This window comes from Haliotis rubra, unplaced genomic scaffold (assembly GCF_003918875.1).
Source record: "Haliotis rubra isolate DU_JTF1 unplaced genomic scaffold, ASM391887v1 Scf470, whole genome shotgun sequence".
Lineage (NCBI taxonomy): Eukaryota > Metazoa > Mollusca > Gastropoda > Lepetellida > Haliotidae > Haliotis > Haliotis rubra.
The window spans coordinates 824,290-849,458 of NW_025767158.1; the positions used below are offsets into that span (position 1 = coordinate 824,290).

Here is a 25,169-nt window from a genome sequence, read left to right on the forward strand (position 1 = left end):
AAGTTCCATTCGGCGGAGTATCCTTGATGGTATGGGGTTGTGTGTCGTATGACTGCAAACTTCAGCTTGTCACAGTGAGAGGAAATCTTAATGGACATAGATACCAAGAGGAAACCTTGAGGAGGCATGTGGTGCCTCATTTTGACAATCATCCCCTATTAACATGGCCATGGCCACTCTTTGTGGATGACAACGCTAGGCCACACTGCACACGCACAGTCGTGTTTTCCTGCATAAAGAAGTCATTACCACCCTTCCATGGCCAGCCAGAAACCGTGATTTGTCGAGCATGTTTGGGACATTCAGGGTCGTAAGGTTCGTCAGAGAGATCCGACAGTCCAAAATATTGATGAATTAGAGCAAACATTGCACCAAGAATGGAACAGGTTGTCCCAACATCGGATTCAGCGTTTTGTGCACTGAATGAGGACGAAACTAGAAACCTTGGGTGTATGAATTAGGAAAATGCATCGTGTTACCCTTTGGGATGACCATACTTTTATTGACACATTGTGTTATCTTAATTTCAGTTGTTATACACGACCCATGTTCAATCAAATTATACCATTCACATTTTTTTATTGTTGGCTTTTGTGTTAATGTAAAGTCATTTTTAGCACTTTGGTTATATAATAATTTCCTGTGAAGACGCAAATAACATAAAAACTGTGATTGAATATAGGTCCTGTCATAAAACTTGCGTGTTGCGATACTTTTTCCATCTGTATATATATATATATTAATATGCTTTTGTGATCCGGTCCACAAACCACTCTTAGAGCTACATCGATCGTAAGTCAAATGTTAACGCATGTGCGTTTCGATAACCTTTGCGATAGGAGCCTTAGTGAGTGAGTAAGTGAGTGAGTTTAGTTTTACACCACTACTCCCGACCCTCCCTCATTCCGTGGTTGGTGAATGCACACAGACGCAGCTTCTGCAGCCTGCACTCAATGGTTCAGTTTATGAGTAGCAAGGTTGTACAGGATATTGAACCCTTGTCTGGATCAAGGTTACAATGAGTGAGTGAGTTGGGTTGTAGCAATATGACAGCAATATGACAGCGGGGGGACACCGGAAATGGGCTTCACACATTATACGGAATCGAACCCGGGTCTTCGGTGTGACGAGCGAACGCGTCAACCACTAGGCTTCCCACCGCCCCTGGGAGGGCAACACAGCACTGCACGTTACACAGAACTAATTCATTTCGAGATTAATACCGTTAGACATATTTCACATTTGCAAGTATCACATTTTAGTTACATCCAAGCTGGTGTCGTAACATATAGAAAGGATGATTTATGTTGACACATGCCTTTAAATGCTGCCAAGTCGTGATTCATAGCCCACAGGAATGCGACCTAGCCTTTACAGCATCATGGTAGAAAATTAAACGTGTGTATCATAGTGTCAGGTGTGGGATCACTATGGTAAAACCAAACTTTCAATATGTTTAGCACAGGCCCAATGTATGAATCGTACTTGTTTTTGTAACATTACCCAGTATCAATGTAGTAGATGATTCAAGCCAGGCGACACCATCATCATATCAATAGTAACTTGTCATCAAATGATCACAGCACATCTTAACAAGTGTCTGTTTATTTATTCACTCACTCACACATTTATTTATTTATCCATATATTCATTTGCGTTAAGTAATTTTCCAGTTACATGACAACAGTCTACGCAATTTTGATACGATGACAAGTCCAAGTCCACAGACCCCTTTAGTCGCTTCTCACGAAGCACATCGGTTGATGCTAACTCGGATCCTCACGTCATATAAATTTAGTTTGATTTCTTTAAAAATTAGATGTTGTAAAAAGTTATCATGAAAACTCTGTATGATAAGTGCAAAATCAACACATTCAAGGAAAATGTGCTTGATTGTTATTTGACTATTGCAAGGGATGCAAGTCGCTCTATCCCTGGAAATTGGAGGACAATACACATGCACTGATGCTTTTGTCACTGTCGTTCACTGTTCAGGTACCTGTTTGAAATCGCAGCTTAACATGAGACGTTTTTTGACACTTGCTGAAAGGGGTCAGACTATAGGCCTTTTGGAATCTGGTCAAACCAACGGCAGGGTGTTGTCCGCTTTAATGTGAGTTAGAATGATATTGGTAGACTGTGGCAGAGATTTCAAGCTAATGGTTCCGTGGAATATGCACGGATCGCCCCAGAGTCATAACCGTCGGAGAACACTGCGTTACGTGACAGATTCCTTAACGCAGCAGATCGTCAGAGAGAAAGATATGATTGTCGACAGAGGATTTATCGTGGCAATGGAGAGCGAATCACAGATGCACTGTGGCCACGCATAACCGATTTGGCGGGATGTCGGTCATGGTTTGGGCAAGGATAACTCCTACTGGACGTACCCCAATGCACGTGGCCGACGTAATCTTACTGGACAGCGTTATCGGGACGAGATTCTGGCTCCTGTAGCTGTACCATTCCTGCAAGCTATGCATGGCTTTTATAGTCGACCCTCTTTACTGCAAGACGACAACACTAGGCCTCATAGGGTTGTCACGGAATTTCGTAGGCAGCAGGGTGTAGAGCAGATGGAGTGACGAGCATGCTCAGCAGGCCTCAACCCAATTGAGCATGACTGGGATGAACTCGGTCGATGTGTACACACGTCACCCAGCAGCAGTGGATCTCCCAGGACTCCGCAGAGCTTTAGTAGATTCCGCAAGCTTTCTTTACGAACTTCATAAGGAGCATGAAAACAGGGTGTATCTGTGTCTTGGACGCGCAAGGAATTAAATTTTCGAAGCTCTCGTAAGTTAATGTTAATGTATGGCACTTACGACTATCTTAGCGCCAAGAGAGCTTCGAAAATCTATGCCCTGGAGGGTACACAAGATATTGAATGACCGATTGCTTCATGTTTGTCAGTTTCATTTTTGGGGGGTTGGTCTGTACAACTGATATTTGCTGGTGCTGTTTGAACTTTTTGTCTGTATGTCACGATGTGTCACGTTTGTCAACACATTAAACATTATGATGACACTCTTAATTGTATTATTTCAGAGAAACGTTTCTTTACATGTGCTATATATCTTTTGACCCTTTTTAATGACGCCTGGTAGTTTCATTTCGTCAAAAATTAGATGTGGTAAAAAGATATGAACATTATCATGAAAACGCTGTATGACAAGTGCGAAATCAATACATTCAAGGAAAGTGTAATGGATTGATATTTGACTGTTGCTATGACAAGTGCGAAATCAACAGATTTCAAGGAAAATGTAATGGATTGTTATTTGACTGTTGCTGACAAGTGCGAAATCAACACATTCAAGGAAAATGTAATGGATTGTTATTTGACTGTTGCTATGACAAGTGCAAAATCAACACATTCAAGGAAAATGTAATTGATTGTTATTTGACTGTTGCTATGACAAGTGCAAAATCAACACATTCAAGGAAAATGTAATTGATTGTTATTTGACTGTTGCTATGACAAGTGCGAAATCAACACATTCAAGGAAAATGTAATTGATTGTTATTTGACTGTTGCTATGACAAGTGCGAAATCAACACATTCAAGGAAAATGTAATGGATTGTTATTTGACTGTTGCTATGACAAGTGCAAAATCAACACATTCAAGGAAAATGTAATGGATTGTTATTTGACTGTTGCTAGGACAAGTGCAAATCAACACATTCAAGGAAAAATGGATTGTTATTTGACTGTTGCTAGGACAAGTGCAAAATCAACACATTCAAGGAAAATGTAATTGATTGTTATTTGACTGTTGCTATGACAAGTGCGAAATCAACACATTCAAGGAAAATGTAATGGATTGTTATTTGACTGTTGCTATGACAAGTGCAAAATCAACACATTCAAGGAAAATGTAATGGATTGTTATTTGACTGTTGCTAGGACAAGTGCAAAATCAACACATTCAAGGAAAATGTAATGGATTGTTATTTGACTGTTGCTATGACAAGTGCAAAATCAACACATTCAAGGAAAATGTAATGGATTGTTATTTGACTGTTGCTAGGACAAGTGCGAAATCAACACATTCAAGGAAAATGTAATTGATTGTTATTTGACTGTTGCTATGACAAGTGCAAAATCAACACATTCAAGGAAAATGTAATGGATTGTTATTTGACTGTTGCTAGGACAAGTGCGAAATCAACACATTCAAGGAAAATGTAATGTATTGTTATTTAACTGTTGCTATGACAAGTACGAAATCAACACATTCAAGGAAAATGTAATGGATTGTTATTTGACTGTTGCTAGGACAAGTGCGAAATCAACACATTCAAGGAAAATGTAATGGATTGTTATTTGACTGTTGCTATGACAAGTGCAAAATCAACACATTCAAGGAAATGTAATGGATTGTTATTTGACTGTTGCTAGGACAAGTGCGAAATCAACACATTCAAGGAAAATGTAATGGATTGTTATTTGACTGTTGCTATGACAAGTGCGAAATCAACACATTCAAGGAAAATGTAATGGATTGTTATTTGACTGTTGCTATGACAAGTGCGAAATCAACACATTCAAGGAAAATGTAATGGATTGTTATAGTGATTGTTACATTGCTATGACAAGGAAATCAACAAAATGAAAATAATGGATTGTTATTTGACTGTTGCTATGACAAGTGCAAAATCAACACATTCAAGGAAAATGTAATGGATTGTTATTTGACTGTTGCTATGACAAGTGCGAAATCAACACATTCAAGGAAAATGTAATGGATTGTTATTTGACTGTTGCTGGGACAAGTGCAAAATCAACACATTCAAGGAAAATGTAATGGATTGTTATTTGACTGTTGCTAGGACAAGTGCGAAATCAACACATTCAAGGAAAATGTAATGGATTGTTATTTGACTGTTGCTAGGACAAGTGCGAAATCAACACATTCAAGGAAAATGTAATTGATTGTTATTTGACTGTTGCTATGACAAGTGCGAAATCAACACATTCAAGGAAAATGTAATTGATTGTTATTTGACTGTTGCTAGGACAAGTGCGAAATCAACACATTCAAGGAAAATGTAATGGATTGTTATTTGACTGTTGCTATGACAAGTGCGAAATCAACACATTCAAGGAAAATGTAATGGATTGTTATTTGACTGTTGCTATGACAAGTGCGAAATCAACACATTCAAGGAAAATGTAATGGATTGTTATTTGACTGTTGCTAGGACAAGTGCGAAATCAACACATTCAAGGAAAATGTAATTGATTGTTATTTGACTGTTGCTGGGACAAGTGCAAAATCAACACATTCAAGGAAAATGTAATGGATTGTTATTTGACTGTTGCTAGGACAAGTGCAAAATCAACACATTCAAGGAAAATGTAATGTATTGTTATTTGACTGTTGCTATGACAAGTGCGAAATCAACACATTCAAGGAAAATGTAATGTATTGTTATTTGACTGTTGCTATGACAAGTGCGAAATCAACACATTCAAGGAAAATGTAATTGATTGTTATTTGACTGTTGCTAGGACAAGTGCGAAATCAACACATTCAAGGAAAATGTAATTGATTGTTATTTGACTGTTGCTATGACAAGTGCGAAATCAACACATTCAAGGAAAATGTAATGGATTGTTATTTGACTGTTGCTATGACAAGTGCGAAATCAACACATTCAAGGAAAATGTAATGGATTGTTATTTGACTGTTGCAAGGAATGCTAAAAGGTACGGCTTCCATACATATTGTTTAATGGAGAGTCTAAGATCAGAATACGGGAAGTTTGTGTTTTTAGTGGCCTTATTCAGTTCAAGAATTAATTCGTTCGGTTACATTAAAAGTGAGTATAATTTCTAGTTGCATCTCATTTCCGCGGGCCTCAGACAAATTGATGGTAGTAGTTTAACATCCAAATCCAATATGCTTTCATATACATGTACACTTATAGAACATTTTCTTAATATCTTGTACAAACAACTTTTCAAATAATACTCGATCAGCTGCGGACGCATTTATTCTTATTTCCAATCGGCATAGGATTACAAGTCATCTTCGAAAGTCACATCATCGACAAAAGGTTGATTCACAGAAAATGGCATTTTATAGCTCCAGTTGTCACAGCAAGAGATATGTACTGAACATGAACTTAGAAAAGGTTTGTTTGCAGAACTACAACTGCGCTACTGGCTTACTATGGAAACTACAGCGGCTGCAAGAACTACAACCGTCGAGAACTACAACAACTTCAATGGTATACTATCAAAGCTACAACGGCTACAATTACATACTACATGCTACAGGCGTATGCATGTAAAGCACCATTTTTGAAATACGCAGGCAACCTTGAGTTCCATTGTAAAGAAACTAAATATATGACCCAATAATCATACGAATAACAAAGTTGTTCATGTTCTGTCTTGAATACGAGGGGCGTTCTAAAAGTAGTCAGCCTCGCCTAGAAAATGATACAAATGCTGTTTTTATGTTTAATTTTTTACATATTATCTGTACAATATCGTTTGTTATATTGATCGAGTATGTATGTCGCTTTTTCACTTCCCCGTCATTTAAATTATTCAGCAGTTTCAGACTCATTTAACAATTTTTTATATGTAAAAATATATAATAAATAATAATAAAATATTTTTTTATATGAAAATTTCGGAAACCACCTTAACACTCTTGAGTTCATTGTTACAGCATTCACGGCCTCCTTAAATGTTTTAAGGTAGTTTTTATGAGTTTTCATAATTTCAAAAGTATGTATCATGGAATTCGTAACATAGAAAAATAGCAACTGTCCTGTTTTAGACCAGGTGAACAAATACTTACCTCTACAAGTGTATCTGGTGAATGACACAGGTGGAGGCAGGATATGCTGACATTTACGCCAACAATTCAGTGTATCATAGGATACATTTGGGATTATACTTTGTGAGTTAAAAATATAGAACTCTTGGTGGCCCTTCTGGGATTTGAGGCCACATAAGTGTAATCCCAAACAAAACATGTTACATTTGACCACTTTCTAAAAAGCATTTGTGTAATGATATTTGATAGTGGTTCATAAACGCACGCTCGTGATGTAGATAAACTTGAACGATGAACTTGGATTTTACCTGATATTTCTTCTGATTATAGAAATGTTTTTGTCGCTTTTATTCAAAACTGACATTTCTTCAAACTATTTTTAATATGACTTTTATATGAGGACTGTAGTCAACCATTAACTAGCGTCCCCCAAACGTATCGGTTACCCATCGGTTATACATATGATGACTGGTGAGACAACTAGCTACATATTATGTAAACGTTAGTATTGTGTTATTGTTCTCTTCTCTGCTTATATTATTACGTATTCATTGACCTTAATATGTTACTGCGTGTATACAGATGAAACCCGGTGTGCACAGGTAAGTTTAACGTGATCATTGCTCCATACTTTCCTGGCTTGACAATGCGGATGAGCTCTTCAAGTGCTTCTATGGGCAGCTTTATCATCACCATAGAGCTCATCGCTGATATTGTGACTGCATCATATGTATCTGAAACATATACTTATAATACTGCATGGCAATATATGTAAATACTCAATGTATTGATACATATTGGACTATAAACATGGAACAAAATATCGCAACACCTACGATGTTTAACCCACATACATTTATAAATGCACATGCAGCGATCAAAAAGAGCATCAAGTTCAATACGCGTAGGTGCGTAAACTTACAGCTCGGTAAGTTGGAAAATCAATTGATTTCGTTGTTAATAAGCAAATATGGGCCCTCTTCAACTGACAACTGCTAAAAGATGGCAAAACGAAATTTTCTTTTTGGTATGGGTTATCGGTCACTCAAGAACATCCGTTGTTCGCATGAACAACTTATGAAAAATATCCTTATCCTAAATGAGAGCCGTCATTAAAGAGTTTACAATGCCTTTGTGACGTAGCAAACCCGAGTGAGCACTGCCGTCTGAAACCGAGCTGTCTAATAATGGTAATGTTATTAATTGGAGACCAATCTCCTATTCATATTACTGGTATAGTGCTTAAAACTGCGTAAAACCATACTCACTCAGTCACTCACTCACTCACTAACTAACATGCGGTATTTTCGCTTAATGTTGTGTTGAAAACGTGCTCTTGAACATAATTTAATCTTCACCTGCGGTAAATCATCTGGAAGAGCATGGTTTCGTGTGAGGTACTGTTTAGAATGGACCACTATTTACCGTTTGCAATGATCAGGGCATCTTCTCCTAAAGCTTCGATAAAGTATCGACCGTACAGGCCTTTCCTCCTTGCCTCATCCAACATTCTGCTCGACGGATCAAGGGCATCCATTTTTTGAAAGCCATGAGAGTAAAGCTGTAAAATATACTCAGTACATCACAATGTTTTTTACAAGAACAGGCAATGCATTCAAGACATTATGAAGTCTCACTATTTAGCAATCATGGTGTAAGTTGTTTTTTTCGTAATGATATCACTTTCTAAAATGCCAGTGTGTATACATGTCGTAGTGATATCTTGAATTTTTTAAGAAAAAGCTATTGATTTTTGGCCTGTATTTTCCTTCTCAATATTTTAACAATTATGGTATAAGTTTAATTTACCGTAACAGTTTTGAAATGTTTGTTCGATGCTTAACGCCGCACTCAGCAATATTCCATCTACATGACGGCCGTATGTAATAATCGAGTCTGGACCAGACAATCCAATCAACAACATCATCAGCATTGATCTACACTGGGATACGATGACATGTGTCAACCAAGTCAACAGACCTGACCACCCGATCCCGTTAATCGCCTCTTATGACTGAGATGAGAGCCTCAAGTGACTGGCAATGTGAAGATCGATCTAAGCGATTGTAATCCACCGATTCAGCGAGCTTGATCCCTTCCATCGATCTTGTCTCCTGTTAGACAAACATGGGCTGTTGAAAACCAATTCCAATCCGAATCTTTACAGCTGAACATGTTAAGACCACTTCTGATCTGAATCTTCACCGTGACAGACTCATTTTCATCCCGATTTTCACGAGAACTTGAGATGTGTTGACAGGTGGCAAGGTTGATGAGTCTCTCGTGCACCACAGACCAGAGATTCTCTCAAAGGGCACCATCACAGCAGCTAGCACTCGTCAAATTGTAAACCAAAAGTCACTGTGTTCTTTAATCTGATTGGTTGAAAAACATGATCGAATGGTATTCGATTCCCAGACCATTTGCTGCGTATCAGTAGGTGCAAACATCGCACACACCATTGTATTGTTACGTCGTCAGCAGTGGTGACGTCGTTCAAATCATATTGTGGCGTAAAGTCCGAATGACGTCACAAATGAGCAGATCCAGATGCTACCATGGGAGACAGCCGAAACGGCCAGCTGATGACACTTCACTACTGTTCCCGTACTCGATGTCAATGCGTGCAAACAGAAAAACGTGTGTGGACATTTGGTTTATTTTTGTGTTTACAATGTCGATAAACTTCAATGCCGTCGGTTCCAAATGAATTCCCGTGTTTCAAATACTCAATAACACCCGGAAATTGGTCAAACACATGATGTATATTTCCTAGGTGACAGCCTCCATCCTTACTGGGGAATTACGGTTCAAAAAGACTGAACATTTCATGTATCATGCAGTTCACTGACACCAGAAACAGGCAGGGAACATAGACGGCCGAGTCTGCACGTGACGAATGCAGCTGATTCAGTAGGGAAGTTGATGTAAATTGAGAAACACATATAGTATATTTGTCTGCCAACCTTTACCTTTTCTGCACAAAGTCCTGTTCCGGCAGCCACATCCAGAATATGAACATCTTTTCTGTTGCTTGGAAACAGCTCCGCACCCATATTTTTACATTGACCTGTTACATGCGTAGTGCTACGACAGTCGTAACTCCACAATTTTACGTTGACCTGTTACATGCGTAGTGCTACGACAGTCGTAACTCCACAGTTTTACATTGACCTGTTACATGCGTAGCGCTACGACAGTCGTAACTCCACAGTTTTACATTGACCTGTTACATGCGTAGCGCTACGACAGTCGTAACTCCACAGCTTTACATTGACCTGTTACATGCGTAGCGCTAAGACAGTCGTAACTCCACAGCTTTACATTGACCTGTTACATGCGTAGCGCTAAGACTGACTCCCATAGTTCAGTTATAAACCAGTCTAAGTAAACTTAGTCTCAGTATTATTTGTTACACTGCTATACTGAGTCTAACAAAACCTTGTAGAAGGTCGCGTCAGCTAACTTTTGAGCGACCTATGACCGTACAATCAAACGCGAGTCGGAAGAACGGATTTAACCAATCGGACAACGACTACTTGTTTGGATTCGGCGGGACTTACAAAACGGTTTTTGAATTTTATCTTCCCTGGTCGCTGACACAAATCTATCAACAAACGCAAATCCGCTTAAAACACAGATGTTTGACCTGCAGTATATACGCTTATGGGTTTCTAATGACATGGTTACTATTTGCTTATATTTTTGCAAGATGACATCCTTGAATCAGAGACCATATAATAGATATGGTCTCTGCTTGAATATTGACAAAAACGCTATTTTCAGCGAGTTTTTACTCATTGCGTGTATCACTCGGAAGCGATCGTGCGGAAAATAGCATTCGGAATCGTTCGAGTTTTTTAGGTAAAGGTTCAAACGGTATGTGCGAATGTTAACTTTCGCGATTTGGTAAGCTGTGTTCTGATTGGTCAGTCCAAAAGGTTAGCTCACGCGACCTTCTACAATGTTTTGTTAGACTCAGTATAGCAGTGTAACGAATAATACTGAGCCTAAGTTTAATTAGACTGATTATAAACCTGTTACATGTGTGAGACCATGACAGTTTTCTAATGGTTAAGAACATGATTTCGTGGCTTTTATTCCCCTAACTCTGCCTGGAGCAATGAACTGAATCTGGAATGTGTCAACACTACCGGGAAACCGATATCTGATTAGGAGGCAATCCTGATGTCAACACTTTCCAGCCAGAGTATTGGTGAAATATTGCCGACTGGACTTACATACTTACTACTTCAAGGCAACAGTCTGTTACAAGTTTTTTTGTGAACAGATCTCTTCTTTGTATCAAATACTGGTGTGCTTTCTATTAGAAAGTGTTTGCGGGGTTTTTTTCTGTTTCGCGAAAAAAAGCGTAAACTCAATGCATGTTAATACATAACAATGATGAATTGTGTATTTTTTCCACTTACTTCCTTTCAGGCATAGTTGGAGATTGGAAAAATTGGTTCACGGATCGACAGTGTGAGGAGTTTAACAAAGTGTATCGACAGAAGATGGCGGGATCTCGTTTTGAAAAACTTTGGTCATCCTGAAACCTGATCGGCTTACTATAATGGCCTGACTGGAATCGGTCGGCAAGCAATACAGTTGTACCCAATGATATGCCCTGATATATCATCAAACTTTGATTCAAGTCAGACACACGTAGGCACGCAGGCACGCGCGCGCGCACGCAGACACTTCTTGGAAACCTCCTATTTTGGTAAATGGTCGGTTATGAATAACATTGACAACGACACTAGATCTTCACAAACATGCCACTCCTACTAATGTGAAATATAGCTGACCCTGAAAGTTGGAAGGGAGAGAAGGCAAAGAACAAACATTAAATCATAAGTGAGGAGTTTCTTGACAAATGTACATGCCTTATATGCATTAATATCCAGAAACTAGGAATACGAGAGGCCAATTCGGATATGGCACCAATACCCCCCAGCAAAACACACACACACACACACACACACACACACACACACACACACACACACACACACACACACACACACACACACACACACACACACACACACACACACACACACACACACACACACACACACACACCGGTTCCTGACTCACCTGAAAACCAATATGACTTGGCATAACTCGTTACTTTCGTTAATAAATATATGAATATTACGATAAGAATCTGTATAATAGTTCTGTTACTTCATTGGCATATTCATAAACAACACATGTTTATTCTCTCAACATTCATGTATTATGTCCATGTGATATACATGTATGTGGAAATGGAAGTACGTGGTTATGCAAGAAAGTGTATTATATGTCATTACCGTAAAGCATTCAATATGTGTATATTTCAACATGTTTTAACATGAGTGGTTAATCGTTGTTGCCCCATCTATATCAGGCGCGTTTCTTTTCGTGTAAGGCTGGATTTACACTACGTCCGATTTTCTCTGCGTTGCGTCATGCGTTGCGTCCGAAAAAACGCAAGCAGTACATTTTCCATTTAGACAGTACACTAGGTGCGAATTTTGCATGCGTTGCGATCCGAAGCGATTTAGATAGGTAGGCCTCCTATTTTTGACGCAACGCAAATGAACTCGCATGAGGAATTCCCCTGATGACGTCATTCCAATAAGGTATTTGCCCAACACGTTGACAATCAGGTAAGGTTATTTCCTCATCTTTCGATAAACATACGCTATTCCAATTGCAGACAGGCTGTGTTTTTGATGAGATATTATTTTTAATGTGTTTCTGCGCCTGTCTGTGCATAACATATACAATAATATGACAAACCTTTGATAAATTTCATTCTCAGAACAAGCTACTTCAAGATGTTTTTAAATTCTTATGAAAAATAAAATTGCCCAGATATTTCATGAGGCTCAATTTTGTTCACGTCAACAGAACCCTCAGAACTATGTTCACCAGGGAAGTTAGTACTGCTCAAATTCTATATATGTGGAATTTGTAATGCCTGAGTGTATGAGAGAACAATGTTGGTATGAAAGTAAATATTTTCTACATACTTTTAGTTCAATATTTCGAAAACACATAAAAGGTTGATGTTATTTAATTCCCTAATCATTCCCTTATAAGACGATTATAGGCTCCTTCAAGTAATCTTTGTTGGTTTAAGGGATGTACCCACCATCTCCGTGTTTTGTTCTCTTCCTCATGCACAGAAACTGCCAGCGATGCTAGGATTTTTCCTCCATCTTATATTCATCCGTCTTATATCGCAGATTATCGCACCTAGTGTATTGGAAAATACGCACTCGGTAACGCATGCGTCAAAAAAATGCGGACGTTGTGTAAATCCAGCCTAAGCCCGATAGGTTGCAAAGCTTTATATTTAGATAGTATTTAGGGCTTGCCCATCCTTCTTAGCAGCAATCATTTGTAAGCCCAGGCTTTTTTTATAATGGTAGCTACACCTCTGCATACCCCACTACTCATTCAGATTCTAACAAATGGACTGGGGTTTCTTAGTCAGTTCCACGTTGGATAACCACGTTTACCGGCATGATATTTTCAACCAAATCAGCGAACCTGACCAGCCGATTCCGTCAATCGCCTCTTACCATAAGCGGTTTTGAAGACCAATTCTGACGTGGATCTTCGCGATCTTCACGAGTAATGTTTCATGGTGACGGTTGCTGTATACTTTCGGCACTATTTAGTCGATGGAAATAGTACAATCACTTTCACTTACGACTAGTTGAAGTATAATCTTTACAATAGAATTCATTGTATCTAATAGTTATTACAAGTAATTGGTAATCTATAGTCCGTGAAGACCGTGAAGATGAAATCTGGATACCCGTGAAGTTCTGGGCTAGAATATTTGATCTTCAGTAATCCATGCTTGTTGTAGACCCGTGAAGATCCGAGGTAGAATAGGTCTTCAGCAACTCATGCTTGCCACAAAGGCGACTATGCTTGTCGTAAGAAGCGACTAACGGGATCGGGTGGTCAGACTCGCTGACTTGGTTGACACATGTCATCGGTTTCCAGTTGTGCAGATCGATGCTCATGCTGTTGATGACTGGAATGTCTGGTCCAGACTCGATTATTTACAGACCGCCGCCATATAGCAGGAATGATGCTGCTGAGTGCGGCGTAAAACTAAACTCACTCACTCACATGCTTGTAAAAAGTGACTAACGGGATCGGGTGGTCAGGCGCGCTGACTTGGTTAAAACATGTCATCTGTTCCCAGTTGCGCAGATCGATGCTCATGCTGTTGATGACTGGAATGTCTGGTCCAGATTCGATTATTTACAGACCGCCGCCATATAGCTGGAATATTGCTGAGTGTCGTAAAACTAGACTCACTCACTCACCAAATCTGGAATTCGGCAACCCATCCTTGGATTCTTCAAATGTTTTTTTTCATCAGAGTAACGATACCCATGTGTAGAAGACAAACAATAAAGATGCAATGCTCATTTCAGAGAGTGTATTATTAATTCATATAAGGTTGAACAATGTTAATTTATATAGCATTTAGCCGCGAAATGTAAAAGTGTATATATAAATCATATAAGGGGAAATAATGTTAATTTATATAGCATTTAGGCGCGAAATGTAAAAGTGTATATATAAATCACATAAGGGGAAATAATGTCAATTTATATAGCATTTAGGCGCGAAATGTAAAAGTGTATATATAAATCATATAAGGGGAAATAATGTTAATTTATATAGCAATTGAGCAAGGAAATGTAAAAGTGTATATATAAATCATATAAGGGGAAATAATGTCAATTTATATAGCAATTGAGCAAGGAAATGTAAAAGTGTGTTGACAACAGAGCCGAGAGGACAATGTGGTCAAGTAAGGACTCTGTGAACTGACACGCCCCCTTCGCTTCCACTGATGACGTCAGGGAAACGTACGAGTTCCACCTGCTTCCACCTCCCGTGGGATTCCAGGGTCTTCATGTTTTCTCTCAGTATCACGGCTTTCACATCGCCGTCTTCAGTGAACAGGTTGTAGAATGCCGTATTGATGACGTAGCCACCTGCAAGGACGACGGGAGAGGACAAATTACATTGATGATGAGAAACATTTGGACATTTAATAGCTAGATTTGATAGTTGGCTTTACTGCTGTTTTGTTCAAAGGAAGACGAGTGAGTGGGTGACATTTAACGGCTGGACTTGATAGATGGCTTTGCTTCTGTTTTGTTCAAGGAAGATGAATGAGTGAGTGAGTTGGGTTTACGCCGCTTTAAGCAATATTCCCGCAATATCAATGCGGGGGACACGGGCTTCACACAATGTACCCATGCAGGGAATCGAACCCGGGCCTTCGGCGTAACGAGCGAACGCTTTAACCATTGGGCTACCCCATCGCCCCTCAAGGAGGGAGCCCAAATTGCCATATCTTAATAATGTACGACAAAGCGCGCGGTTATTAACTATCCTTGTCAATTGATTTCTATTCTTGGGAAACGTAATGGTAATGATATTGAAAACTGGTTATAAAATGGTAATGTTACTGACACTGTATCATTTTACAAGTACCTTGGAATTATGTTCACTCCTAAACTATTAGGTATTGGAGTAAAGCTACATCTTGCCTTGCATCACAAGCTAATAAGGCAATATTCTCTGTTAAAAAATGTCCAAAGGAAACTTGGCTGCATTAATTCTACAGATCTATTTAAGATTTTTGATTGTATGATATCACCCATTCTATGTTATGGGTCTGAAATCTGGGGCACATCCTACTGTAATACTATTGAATCTGTCCATATTAAATTTTGTAAATATGTTTTGAAACTTGGAAAATCCAACTGTAACAAAATGGCCTTGGGTGAATGTGGAAGAGTGCCTTTACAGTTTATTTATACAACCAGTGCAGTGAAATACTGGTGCAGACTTCTAAACATGCCTGACTATAGATTACCAAAACACTGTTATTTTATGCTATTATCTTTAGACATGGTAGGACGAAAGTCATGGGCAACTAAAATTTAAAATATCCTTTTTCAATTTGGTTTTGGATTTGTTTGGATAAGCCAGGAAATTGGTGATCACAAAATATTTATTAAATCATTTGGATAGCAGCCATAACTGTTTTCACTATAAGCAATTCAAATCTTTATTAAATGTAGGGAGCTACTGGATAAATAACGATATCCCTCAATATTTAAAAATTATATATGCCCGATTTCGGTGTAGTTATTTTTAAACTAGCAGTTGAAACTGGTAGATACATTATTGTTGTATAATGAAAGGCATTGCCTGTTTTGCAAATTAAAGGGTATCATTCTTGTTGAAGATGAATGGCATGTGTTTTATATCTGTGATGCATATTTTCATATCAGAATAAATACATATCAAAATATTTTAGTAAATGTCCATCAATTATTAATTTTATATCTATATTACAGAGTAAAAATGTTAATATCATCAAGGATTTATGTCTATTTTTATACTTTGTTGACAAGAAACACAAATCTAAATGAAATACATTAGGTATTATCCATCAATTTACGTATATGTATTCACGGCTAGAGGCCTGTTGATGAAATAAGATTCTGTTCTGCTCTGTTCTGATATTGAGCGATTCACCCTACAACTAGAGGTTCAAATGTGGTCAGTTTGGGTATACAACCCCGCCACAGGACTGGATGTTGTGGACAGATTCCGTCGCTATTGTCAATCCCACGGGCCGCAACGTAATATACTATAGCTCTACCATAATTAGTAAATACTATTCAATATTCTATCAATATTCCTTAAAACATCTAACAATACCTTAAACAATGGATGTTTTCAAGATAATATTGATTGTAATACCCTAGCCTTACTAGCCTATAACTAGTTGCATTTCAATTGGAGCATCGCTGTATAACAAGGAATAAGGAGGATGCTGTCCATAATATTCGCTATAAATATATACTTCTACTGATATGATGATTTATGAATCGCTGAATCTTTTGAAGACTTGAGTGAGTGAGTTAAAATGTTGAGTCATATCGATAGTAGTTCAGCTTTATTGTGACTGGAGCATTTGTAAGCTTTATATTAAACTTCGTATTATTGCAGACAAAGGTCAGTAAAACAAATTTTGATAAATTATAATTACAAAAAGTAAAATCCGTTGCCGATCAACAGCAAAAAAATCTACGATATCGCAGTAGGGATCGTGCAGATGTTTCATGTTTCATGGTCTGTTTTGTTGCTCTGTTTCTGTGTTGTTTTACGCTGCATTCTGCAATGTTCCAACTATATCACCTCGGTCTAAAAATTATTCGAATCTGGGCCAGATAATCCAGTGATTGACATCATGAGCATCGATCTGTGCAATCTGGATACGATGACATGCATCAAATAAATCAGCGAGCCTTACCACCTGATCACGTTAGACGCCTCTTCGATATAGCAATGCTTTCTGAGGACCAATTCTTACGTGGAATGAATGAATATTGCTTTACACCGCATCTCTGACGCGGACCTTCACGAGTAATGAGGTGATTGGAGATGTATACTTTCCTGGTTTGACAATGCGGATGAGTTCCTCCATTGCGTTTATTGGCAACTTCTTCAGAACCATCGTGCTCAATCCTGAAATTGTCACTGCATCATACGTATCTGAAACACACAGTAATATAAATATTCACATTTATTTAACCAAAGTAACAATTAACACATAAAAATATTCAGTTTATTTCAAAGGAATACTTAATTATGTTCCAAAGTCTCATTTAACACATGTTAATAATCCGATTATTTCAAAGGAATACTGAATTGTGTTCCTAAGTCATAATTAACACATAATATGCAAAGGTTCATGCCAAAGAAATACTCAATTGGGTTCCAAAATCACAATTACCACATTATAGGTAAAAAGTTAATTGCAGAGGAATATCCCTTTTTCATTCATTATAAGTAGGCAATTTGAAATAATGATATGTGCAATAAAACGTTACTGAAAGTAGAGAGATGCAGTATTCTAAGCAGATGTGGCAATACATATCGAGAAGTGACTGAAAATGATCAAAGCGTTGAATAATCGTGTGCGAAATACACATGTCGGTAAACGGACGTAAAATCTCCAAATCATTATCACATAGAACGTGAAAAGCGAGTACATTCCAAGTTCAAGGACTCCCCACGTGGTAAAAGTGTTCCATTTAATATCACAGCGTGTTTATCTTGTCTAAGAATCTTCAGATGGATCCCACATAATATTTCGTACGTCTTGGTCAAGTGCATGTGGTATTAACTTGAAACGCCGCTTTAAACAGTATGTAACGACATGGCGGTTTCGGTGACAGGGAAGTCCACAGTTGTGCTGATTTTTCAAACCACCAGGCAGGTGAATCATTAACAGAACGAAAATGGGATTGTAGTCCACGTAGTTGTCAAAGCAAATGCTACCAATACTGTTCAGTGAGCATATATCTAATGATATTTTATCCCCAGGTTTCGATAATCCCTTGAAAAACAGATCGGTGTTGACCTGGGTTTCCTATTCAGACCACCCCTGCATACCATTTGCAATGTCTAAGGTAGTTTCTCCTAAAACGTCCAGATAGTATCGTCCATACAGTCCTTTCTTCCTTGCCTCATCCAGCATTTGTTCCGATGGATCCAAGGCATCCATTTTTTGAAAGCCAAGAGAGTAGAGCTATAAATAAACCCAATACATCATTATGATGGGAGAAAATGAAACAGGGTTTCAGGCAGTTACAATGGGCATTTCACTATCACAGTACATGTATTTTTAAGCATCATAGCGTAATTGGATATGAGGTTCTTGTGAGGCATGTAGAAGTTGTTGTTAAGTAGACAAAATATTATGGGTGTCAACTCCTTTATCCTCTACACAAGTGTTCCTGGGCGTTTCCTTGCCCCTTCTTCAGGTGAATGTAATTATATGTAATTGGATATGTCTGACATATTTAATATTGAACCACCATGTCCATAATTGAATTGAACTGTGAGTGTTATATGTATGAATATCCTTAGCACCGTACATTATGTTGACAGGTACAGAATAAATGGTATTATAGTGTTAGTCATGGAACCATGTTTGCACTAATGACCTTAACATTTCATTACTGCCACAAGCCGCCCGGCAATATGCAGTTGTAAGGACAGGTATTGCTATGTAACAGTAGCATTGTGCAAATATTGTTTGAATTAAACTGTGAGCATTTGTGTGAATATTCTTGGCATTGTACATTACCTTGAAACACGCCACGTATAGAGGTAATGCTAATATACGATTTTTATTTGAAAAATGTTTTGTATTATAAAATCTATATAAAGACATGTAAGGTCCTGGTATGGGTCATTGAGAATATCACGAAAATATGATCCCATCACAGATATCAAAATATTTCACCAGATTGAAAAATTAAATACTAAACTTATCATATTCACAAAACGTTGAGACACGATGATATTAAATATCATAAAATAAGGGCTATATGAAAGTTTAGAGGTCGTGTATAGTACAGAGAAATCAAATATCACTTTTAGAAACCTTGTAAAACTAGAGCACTGTATGTGATACCTCACTATGAAATAACATAGGAAGATATACATGGAGAAGGTGCACCAGTTTCGTAAAGCGCTGTCTGACTAGAAGACTGACTGACTGACGGAGTATGGTTTTACGCCGTTTTAAGCAATATTCCAGCAATATCACGGCAGGGGACACCAGAAATGGGATTCACAAATTGTACCCATGTGGGGAATCGAACCCGGGCCTTCGGCGTGAGGAGCGAACGCCTTAACCACTAGACTACCCCACCGCCCCTGACTAGAAGAAGTGTGGCGTTAGTTTATTACGCACATTCCATTACATCTAAGCGTAAATGAGAAAACCATTTTCGTTGGTTTAACAGATAAAATGTTAACTTATGGCCCTATGTTGATTCAGTAAATTAAAAATATAGAAGCATGACTGCAAAGTTTGTCAGCGACTGCATACAAAGGGCAAGGCCACATCATGAGAAGAAAGCACAACTGTAATGTAGCTTGTTACGCAAGACACCAATGGTATTTTTCACGTCTCAAATACACGGTAAAAAGTCAAAGGAGTTTTAAATTGTGTCAGGAATTTTAGTTTGAGGGGTGGTTATAACACTGCAAGCACCTCACAGATTTCTAAAATTTAACTACAAAGAAATAACTATAGACGTGATGTCAGAGAATAAAATAGCAGTAGATGACAATAAGTTAAACTATAGTTTGGCATGAAATGCATGTGGACCCGGGTTTTTGTAAATATCTCTTCATTCAATGACCCAATCGATCTCAAACTGTGCAAGTGGATGTTTTGTCAAACAACCTAATCACATTGTAAATCACCGATTTTATGCATTTGTATTAAAGAATCTGTCTATGTAACTGTCAACAACATAAACAGCAGAACGCAGATTGCTTGCAGAGGGAGGGAGCCAATGACCTGTAACAGCGGCAGTGTTGGGTCAACGTTCGTCAATGTAGGTCAGCTATGCACGTGACAGGTATGAAGAGGTGTCACAGGTCGTGAACAGGGTAAGGTGGGTGCCAACTGTTAACCATCATACGGAGTTTGTTCCTCTGAGTTGTTCAACATTAACCATAAAACCCATTAGTGAGAATTATTCTGTAGGTTAAAATCTTTAAATTTGTAATGTTAATGTCATATTTTGTTTATGCAGTACCTAAGTGGAAATGCATTTAAAGAACACAGAAAGTATATTTACATTAAATCATTAATCGGACCACCTATGGTTAGAACTCAACAACTGTTAAAGCCCCTTTCCCTCGGACACAAGCACACACAATCTTTCACACTCATTGAAGAAAAGAGAGAATGAAGACAAAAGTGTTATGTTTTGATGTCGTTCACATTCCAAATTAAGCAATGCATTTCTAATAGCTTTAAGCATATAGATAGTTAATATTTATATTTTCATGATAATTTTATGTGAAATGAGTGTTTCATGTTACACTATAAGTCGTTGGAAATAGTAAGTGCTGTCATTGTTAAAAGAAGTTATATTTCTTTGAGCATATCTGGCTGGATACTATTATTATCTGTAAATATAATAACAGAATTAAACTTCATCAAGTTCACTCCATTCTTCCACAGAGGAGTCATCAGTGTCCAGACGAATGACAACTGGATTAAATGTTTGCTCCTTCAAGCCATCTGTGAGCGTGTACTCTTTCTCCAACTTCTTGACATGTTCAACACATGCATGCCAGCGTGCAATGTCAATGTCACATATAGCAGTGTTGTCAATTTGCTTGACATCATTCAACTTGAATGATTGATTTTTCCGGGCCACTGTACTTTTAAGGTCTCCCAAGATAAGTTCGATTGGGTTGAGATCACAGTGGTACGGTGGTAATCTCAAGACCTTATGGCCGTGTTGGCGTAGCATGTTGTCAATGTTATATGTGGGTGGAGGTTTGTTAGGTTTAATCAAAGAGTACAACTGTGGTTTAGTGGCCTTAATTGAAAATTGTATATTGTTATTTGTTAGCCATTGCTGCATATCTGACTTCTTTGTATTGGTTGGGCACCTATTGTTGGGATCTCGAACACTGTGAAAGGGAGCATTGTCCATGACAACAATACTTTTGTAAGGCAGAGCTGGCAACAATTGTTCCTCAACATACTGTGTGAAAACCGTTGAGTTCATTTCTGTATGATAGTCCCTACCATCTGTGCTCTTTGACCGAAATACCAGATCACACCCAGGTAGGAATCCACGCTGGGAACCAGCATGAAGAACGAGAAAACGTTCACCTTTGCCTGTTGGTATTTTCCTACCATCACTGGGATCAGTGGGTAGCCACTGTCTGGCAGCAGTATGGTTTGCATTGACCCAGGTCTCATCCAGATATATAGGTTCGAACCCATCCTCTCTTGCCTGCTTAATTTCTCCCAGATAGTTACACCTTATTTTCACAATATCAGATCTCTCACACATTACATGTTTCTGGTTTGCTACCTTCTTGTACTTGTATCCAAATTTGAGCAGTAGTTTGCTTAGCATAAACCTAGAAACATTAATGTCGTGATCCTCTGCAAGGATGTGTTTTAACTTTCTTGTGGACAGGTGTTCATTTCTAGCAAATACCCGGCGAATGACATCTCTGATGACCCTGATGTCAAAAGAATCTAACTTTGGATGCCTACCTTTTTGCACAAGGTTTTGTTTATTAGTTGTTGGTTTATTTTTCACAATTTTTAGCATGATGTTCTTTGTACGTTTCATGTAATCCGACACCTTATAAATCGGTTTGCTACGTTTGCTCTCTTTAAAAAAAAATAAACACATTTCTAATTAAACGTTTAGCATCATCTGAATAAGCTTTCATGATGACAGCTAGAAGTAGTCAATGTGAATGATTCAAACGGTCTATCACTGTGCAGTGCACAGATGACTATCATGAACTGCACGTGCATTTACCTTTATGACCCAACACTGCCGCTGTTACAGGTCATTGGCTCCCACCCTCTGCAAGCAGTCTGCATTCTGCTGTTTATTTTGTTGACAGTTACAGATTCTTTAATACAAATGCATAAAATCGGTGATTTACAATGTGATTAGGTTGTCTGACAAAACATCCACTTGCATAGTTTGAGATTGATTGGATCATTCGATGAAGAGATATTTAAAAAAATCCGGGTCCACATGCATTTCATGCCAAACTATATAGTCCGTTTGACTCAAAAGCGGACCGGTGAATTGCAATCTAATTCGAAAACTAATAAACAAATAATACTCAATGAAACGCTGATCATAATCAAAACATCACACCAACTCTGTGATTTATTTGCAGAATATATGTACTAAAATTAATAAAGTTGTTTAACAAACTATCATTAAAATTTTGACACAGTTTACTATTTCTTACGAGCGAGGATTGCAGGGAAAGGGACAGCCAGGTGTTAGAAACACATGCACAAGTGCCGACAAAGCTATTGATTCATTAATCTGTGCTGTGCCGTCTCCATCCTTTCTCGCACACCTAGCTTTCCATTTCTCTGCACTCCTCCCTCGTAACAAATAGTGAACTGTGTCAATATTTTAATGACAGTTTGTTAAACAACTTGTTTATTTTTAGGACGTAAATTCTGCAAAAGCTTCATAGAGTTGGTCTGACGTTTTGATTATGATCAGTGTTTCATTGAGTATTTTATGTTTATTAGTTTTCAAGTTAGATTGCAATTCATCGGTCCGCTTTTGAGCCAAACGGACTAGAGTTCAGAATATGTTTTCTGCCAACCTCCTGTCCACAAAGCCCTGTTCCGGCAGCCACATCCAGAATATAAATATCTTTCCTGTTGCTAGGAAACAGCTCCGCAGTTGTTTGTGCAGTCTTCGTTGCATAGTTGTTGTTCGTCGCTGCAATAACCTTTGCAAAAAAGGGGAGAGGAAAGAATTCCTCTCTTGTTTGCACACAAACATACTTCAAATGTAAACTGAGTGGAAATGACGCTTCAGTGTGAAATGCAGAATGTTTGCAGAACTTCTAGAGCTAGCCCGGTAATACCGTGATATTGGGTACAATTAACACATCCTTTAATGCGTCCAACTTTGTGTTAGTTTGGGTTTAAATATTTCTTTGTTAATCCTTACATAATATGTTGAAAATGAAAAAATGAAAAGATTTGAATTATGAAATCCTTGGGCCAACAACAAAGAGCCACGTATATTTATTAGCTTACACACTAAGGCTACATATTTCGCATAGTGTTGGTGTACATATTTTCTCATAATCAGTTTTCCCTCTTTAACCCTTGCAATTGTTTGATTTTGATTTTACAGAAATTTTCTTCAGCTCAATTACAAACAAAAAGATTTCAAGACGTATTTGTTTGGAGTTTTTGTCGTTTAACGCAACACTCAGCAATATTCGGCAAAATGGCGGTTGTGTGTAAACAATCGAGTCTGGACCAGACAATCCAGTCATCAACAGCCTGAGCATCGATCTACGCAACTAGGATACCATGACATGTGTCAACCAAGTCAGCGGACTTTCACCGGTACGTATTTCGTAAACTAGACATGGCGTTGAGAATATTCTGCGTGCACAGTATATATAATATGCACGACCTAAAATTTAATTGAGTTCTGATTTAAGATTGATATAATTTATGCCATGAAACCCAACAACGTTTTGTTGTTGTGTTAAACATAAATCACATATATATGGGTTACACATGTATGCACAGTATGCATTCATGTTTCTCAGGATGGCATATATATTTTCTAAATTTGGAAATCTACTTTAAGTGGCATTTAGAAGCTGGTATGATGAAGAGGAAAAATGTTTATGTACATTATAGAGACAACTTGTTTATTGTAATAGATGCGACGTTTCGGTATACATGCTAACACAGTTATCAAGCAAGTGATACGTCCATCCATGTATCACTTGCTTGATACGTCCATCCATGTATCACTTTGTTGATACGGTTGTCCATCAATTAACAGTGTTCCTCTTCAATTTGGAAATCATTACTTTTCTGTCAGTGTTCATTGACTGTACATACCTTTTCATAATGTTGGCTGTTTCGGGAGAACCGGTCAATGATCTCATCTCTGCTAGTTTCCTCGTCCCCAATAAAGTAGTAGAACATAGCTATGGCTTCCTCCCTCTCCTGCGTCATCGCCCTCTCCTTCTGTGTCGTGCTTTTTGTGGTTCCCTCAGTCATGGTTCCTTCAATGCAAATTCATTATATTGTCTCGGGCAAAGGAAGGTAAACATCCATGTTTTACTGTGGCCAACACATAAAATAGTTATTCCATGGCGATGTATTTTAACGGGTAATCATGGTCTTGCCGTGTTTCGGTTACTGTTTTCAGCCAGCCTGTTTGGATAAAAAAATATCATTCTTAGGCCAAATTCAAGTCCAGTTAATTATGGCATTAAATATAGTATGATATGGTCACGAATATAATAATCTGTTTATTACCGAAGTCGTCAAACTGAAGAAAATAAACCCAAATCTTCTTTCAAACAAAGGCTGGCTACCTGCCTTCGCCTTATGTAGAACGCAACGTCACAGAAGAAACGTGACGTCATAGCATTGTTCATGACGTCGCGTCACCATGACAAAGTGATATTTTGCCCTAGGGCATCGTATGAAAAATATGAACCCTGATATTTTCGACCTCGTAGGTAATAACATTGCGGCATGCATATATTGTGACTGAACAGCTGCAGGACATTAACTTGTCATATTACAGTTAGTTATTGACCATGTTGAATGGAACTTTGCACTTACTGAAATGAGATCATGAAAATATCATGGCTAGGTAATTCAATAACAAGTAGAATAATCGGTTTGATGTAATCCTATCCTTCCATTCTTGTGAACAATTTACCTGTACAATAAAACA

The 25,169-nt window shown here is 38.1% G+C and overlaps 1 protein-coding gene and 1 long non-coding RNA gene across 2 annotated transcripts; one reads left to right on the forward strand and one right to left on the reverse strand.

The window, feature by feature from the left end:
- The first annotated feature begins 270 nt into the window (after positions 1-270).
- On the forward strand, positions 271-12,494 carry LOC124290699. The gene is made up of 3 exons (XR_006902009.1): positions 271-282; positions 10,099-10,104; positions 12,194-12,494. It is a non-coding gene; the product is annotated as an uncharacterized LOC124290699 (long non-coding RNA).
- A 4,745-nt stretch (positions 12,495-17,239) lies between these two features.
- Positions 17,240-24,481, reverse strand: LOC124290673. Its single transcript, XM_046727468.1, has 4 exons — positions 24,320-24,481; positions 23,050-23,178; positions 18,304-18,439; positions 17,240-17,400 (listed from the first exon to the last, which is right to left on the reverse strand). The coding sequence occupies exons 1-4, from the start codon at positions 24,479-24,481 to the stop codon at positions 17,240-17,242; spliced, it is 588 nt and encodes a 195-aa protein (XP_046583424.1).
- Between the last annotated feature and the right edge of the window lie 688 nt (positions 24,482-25,169).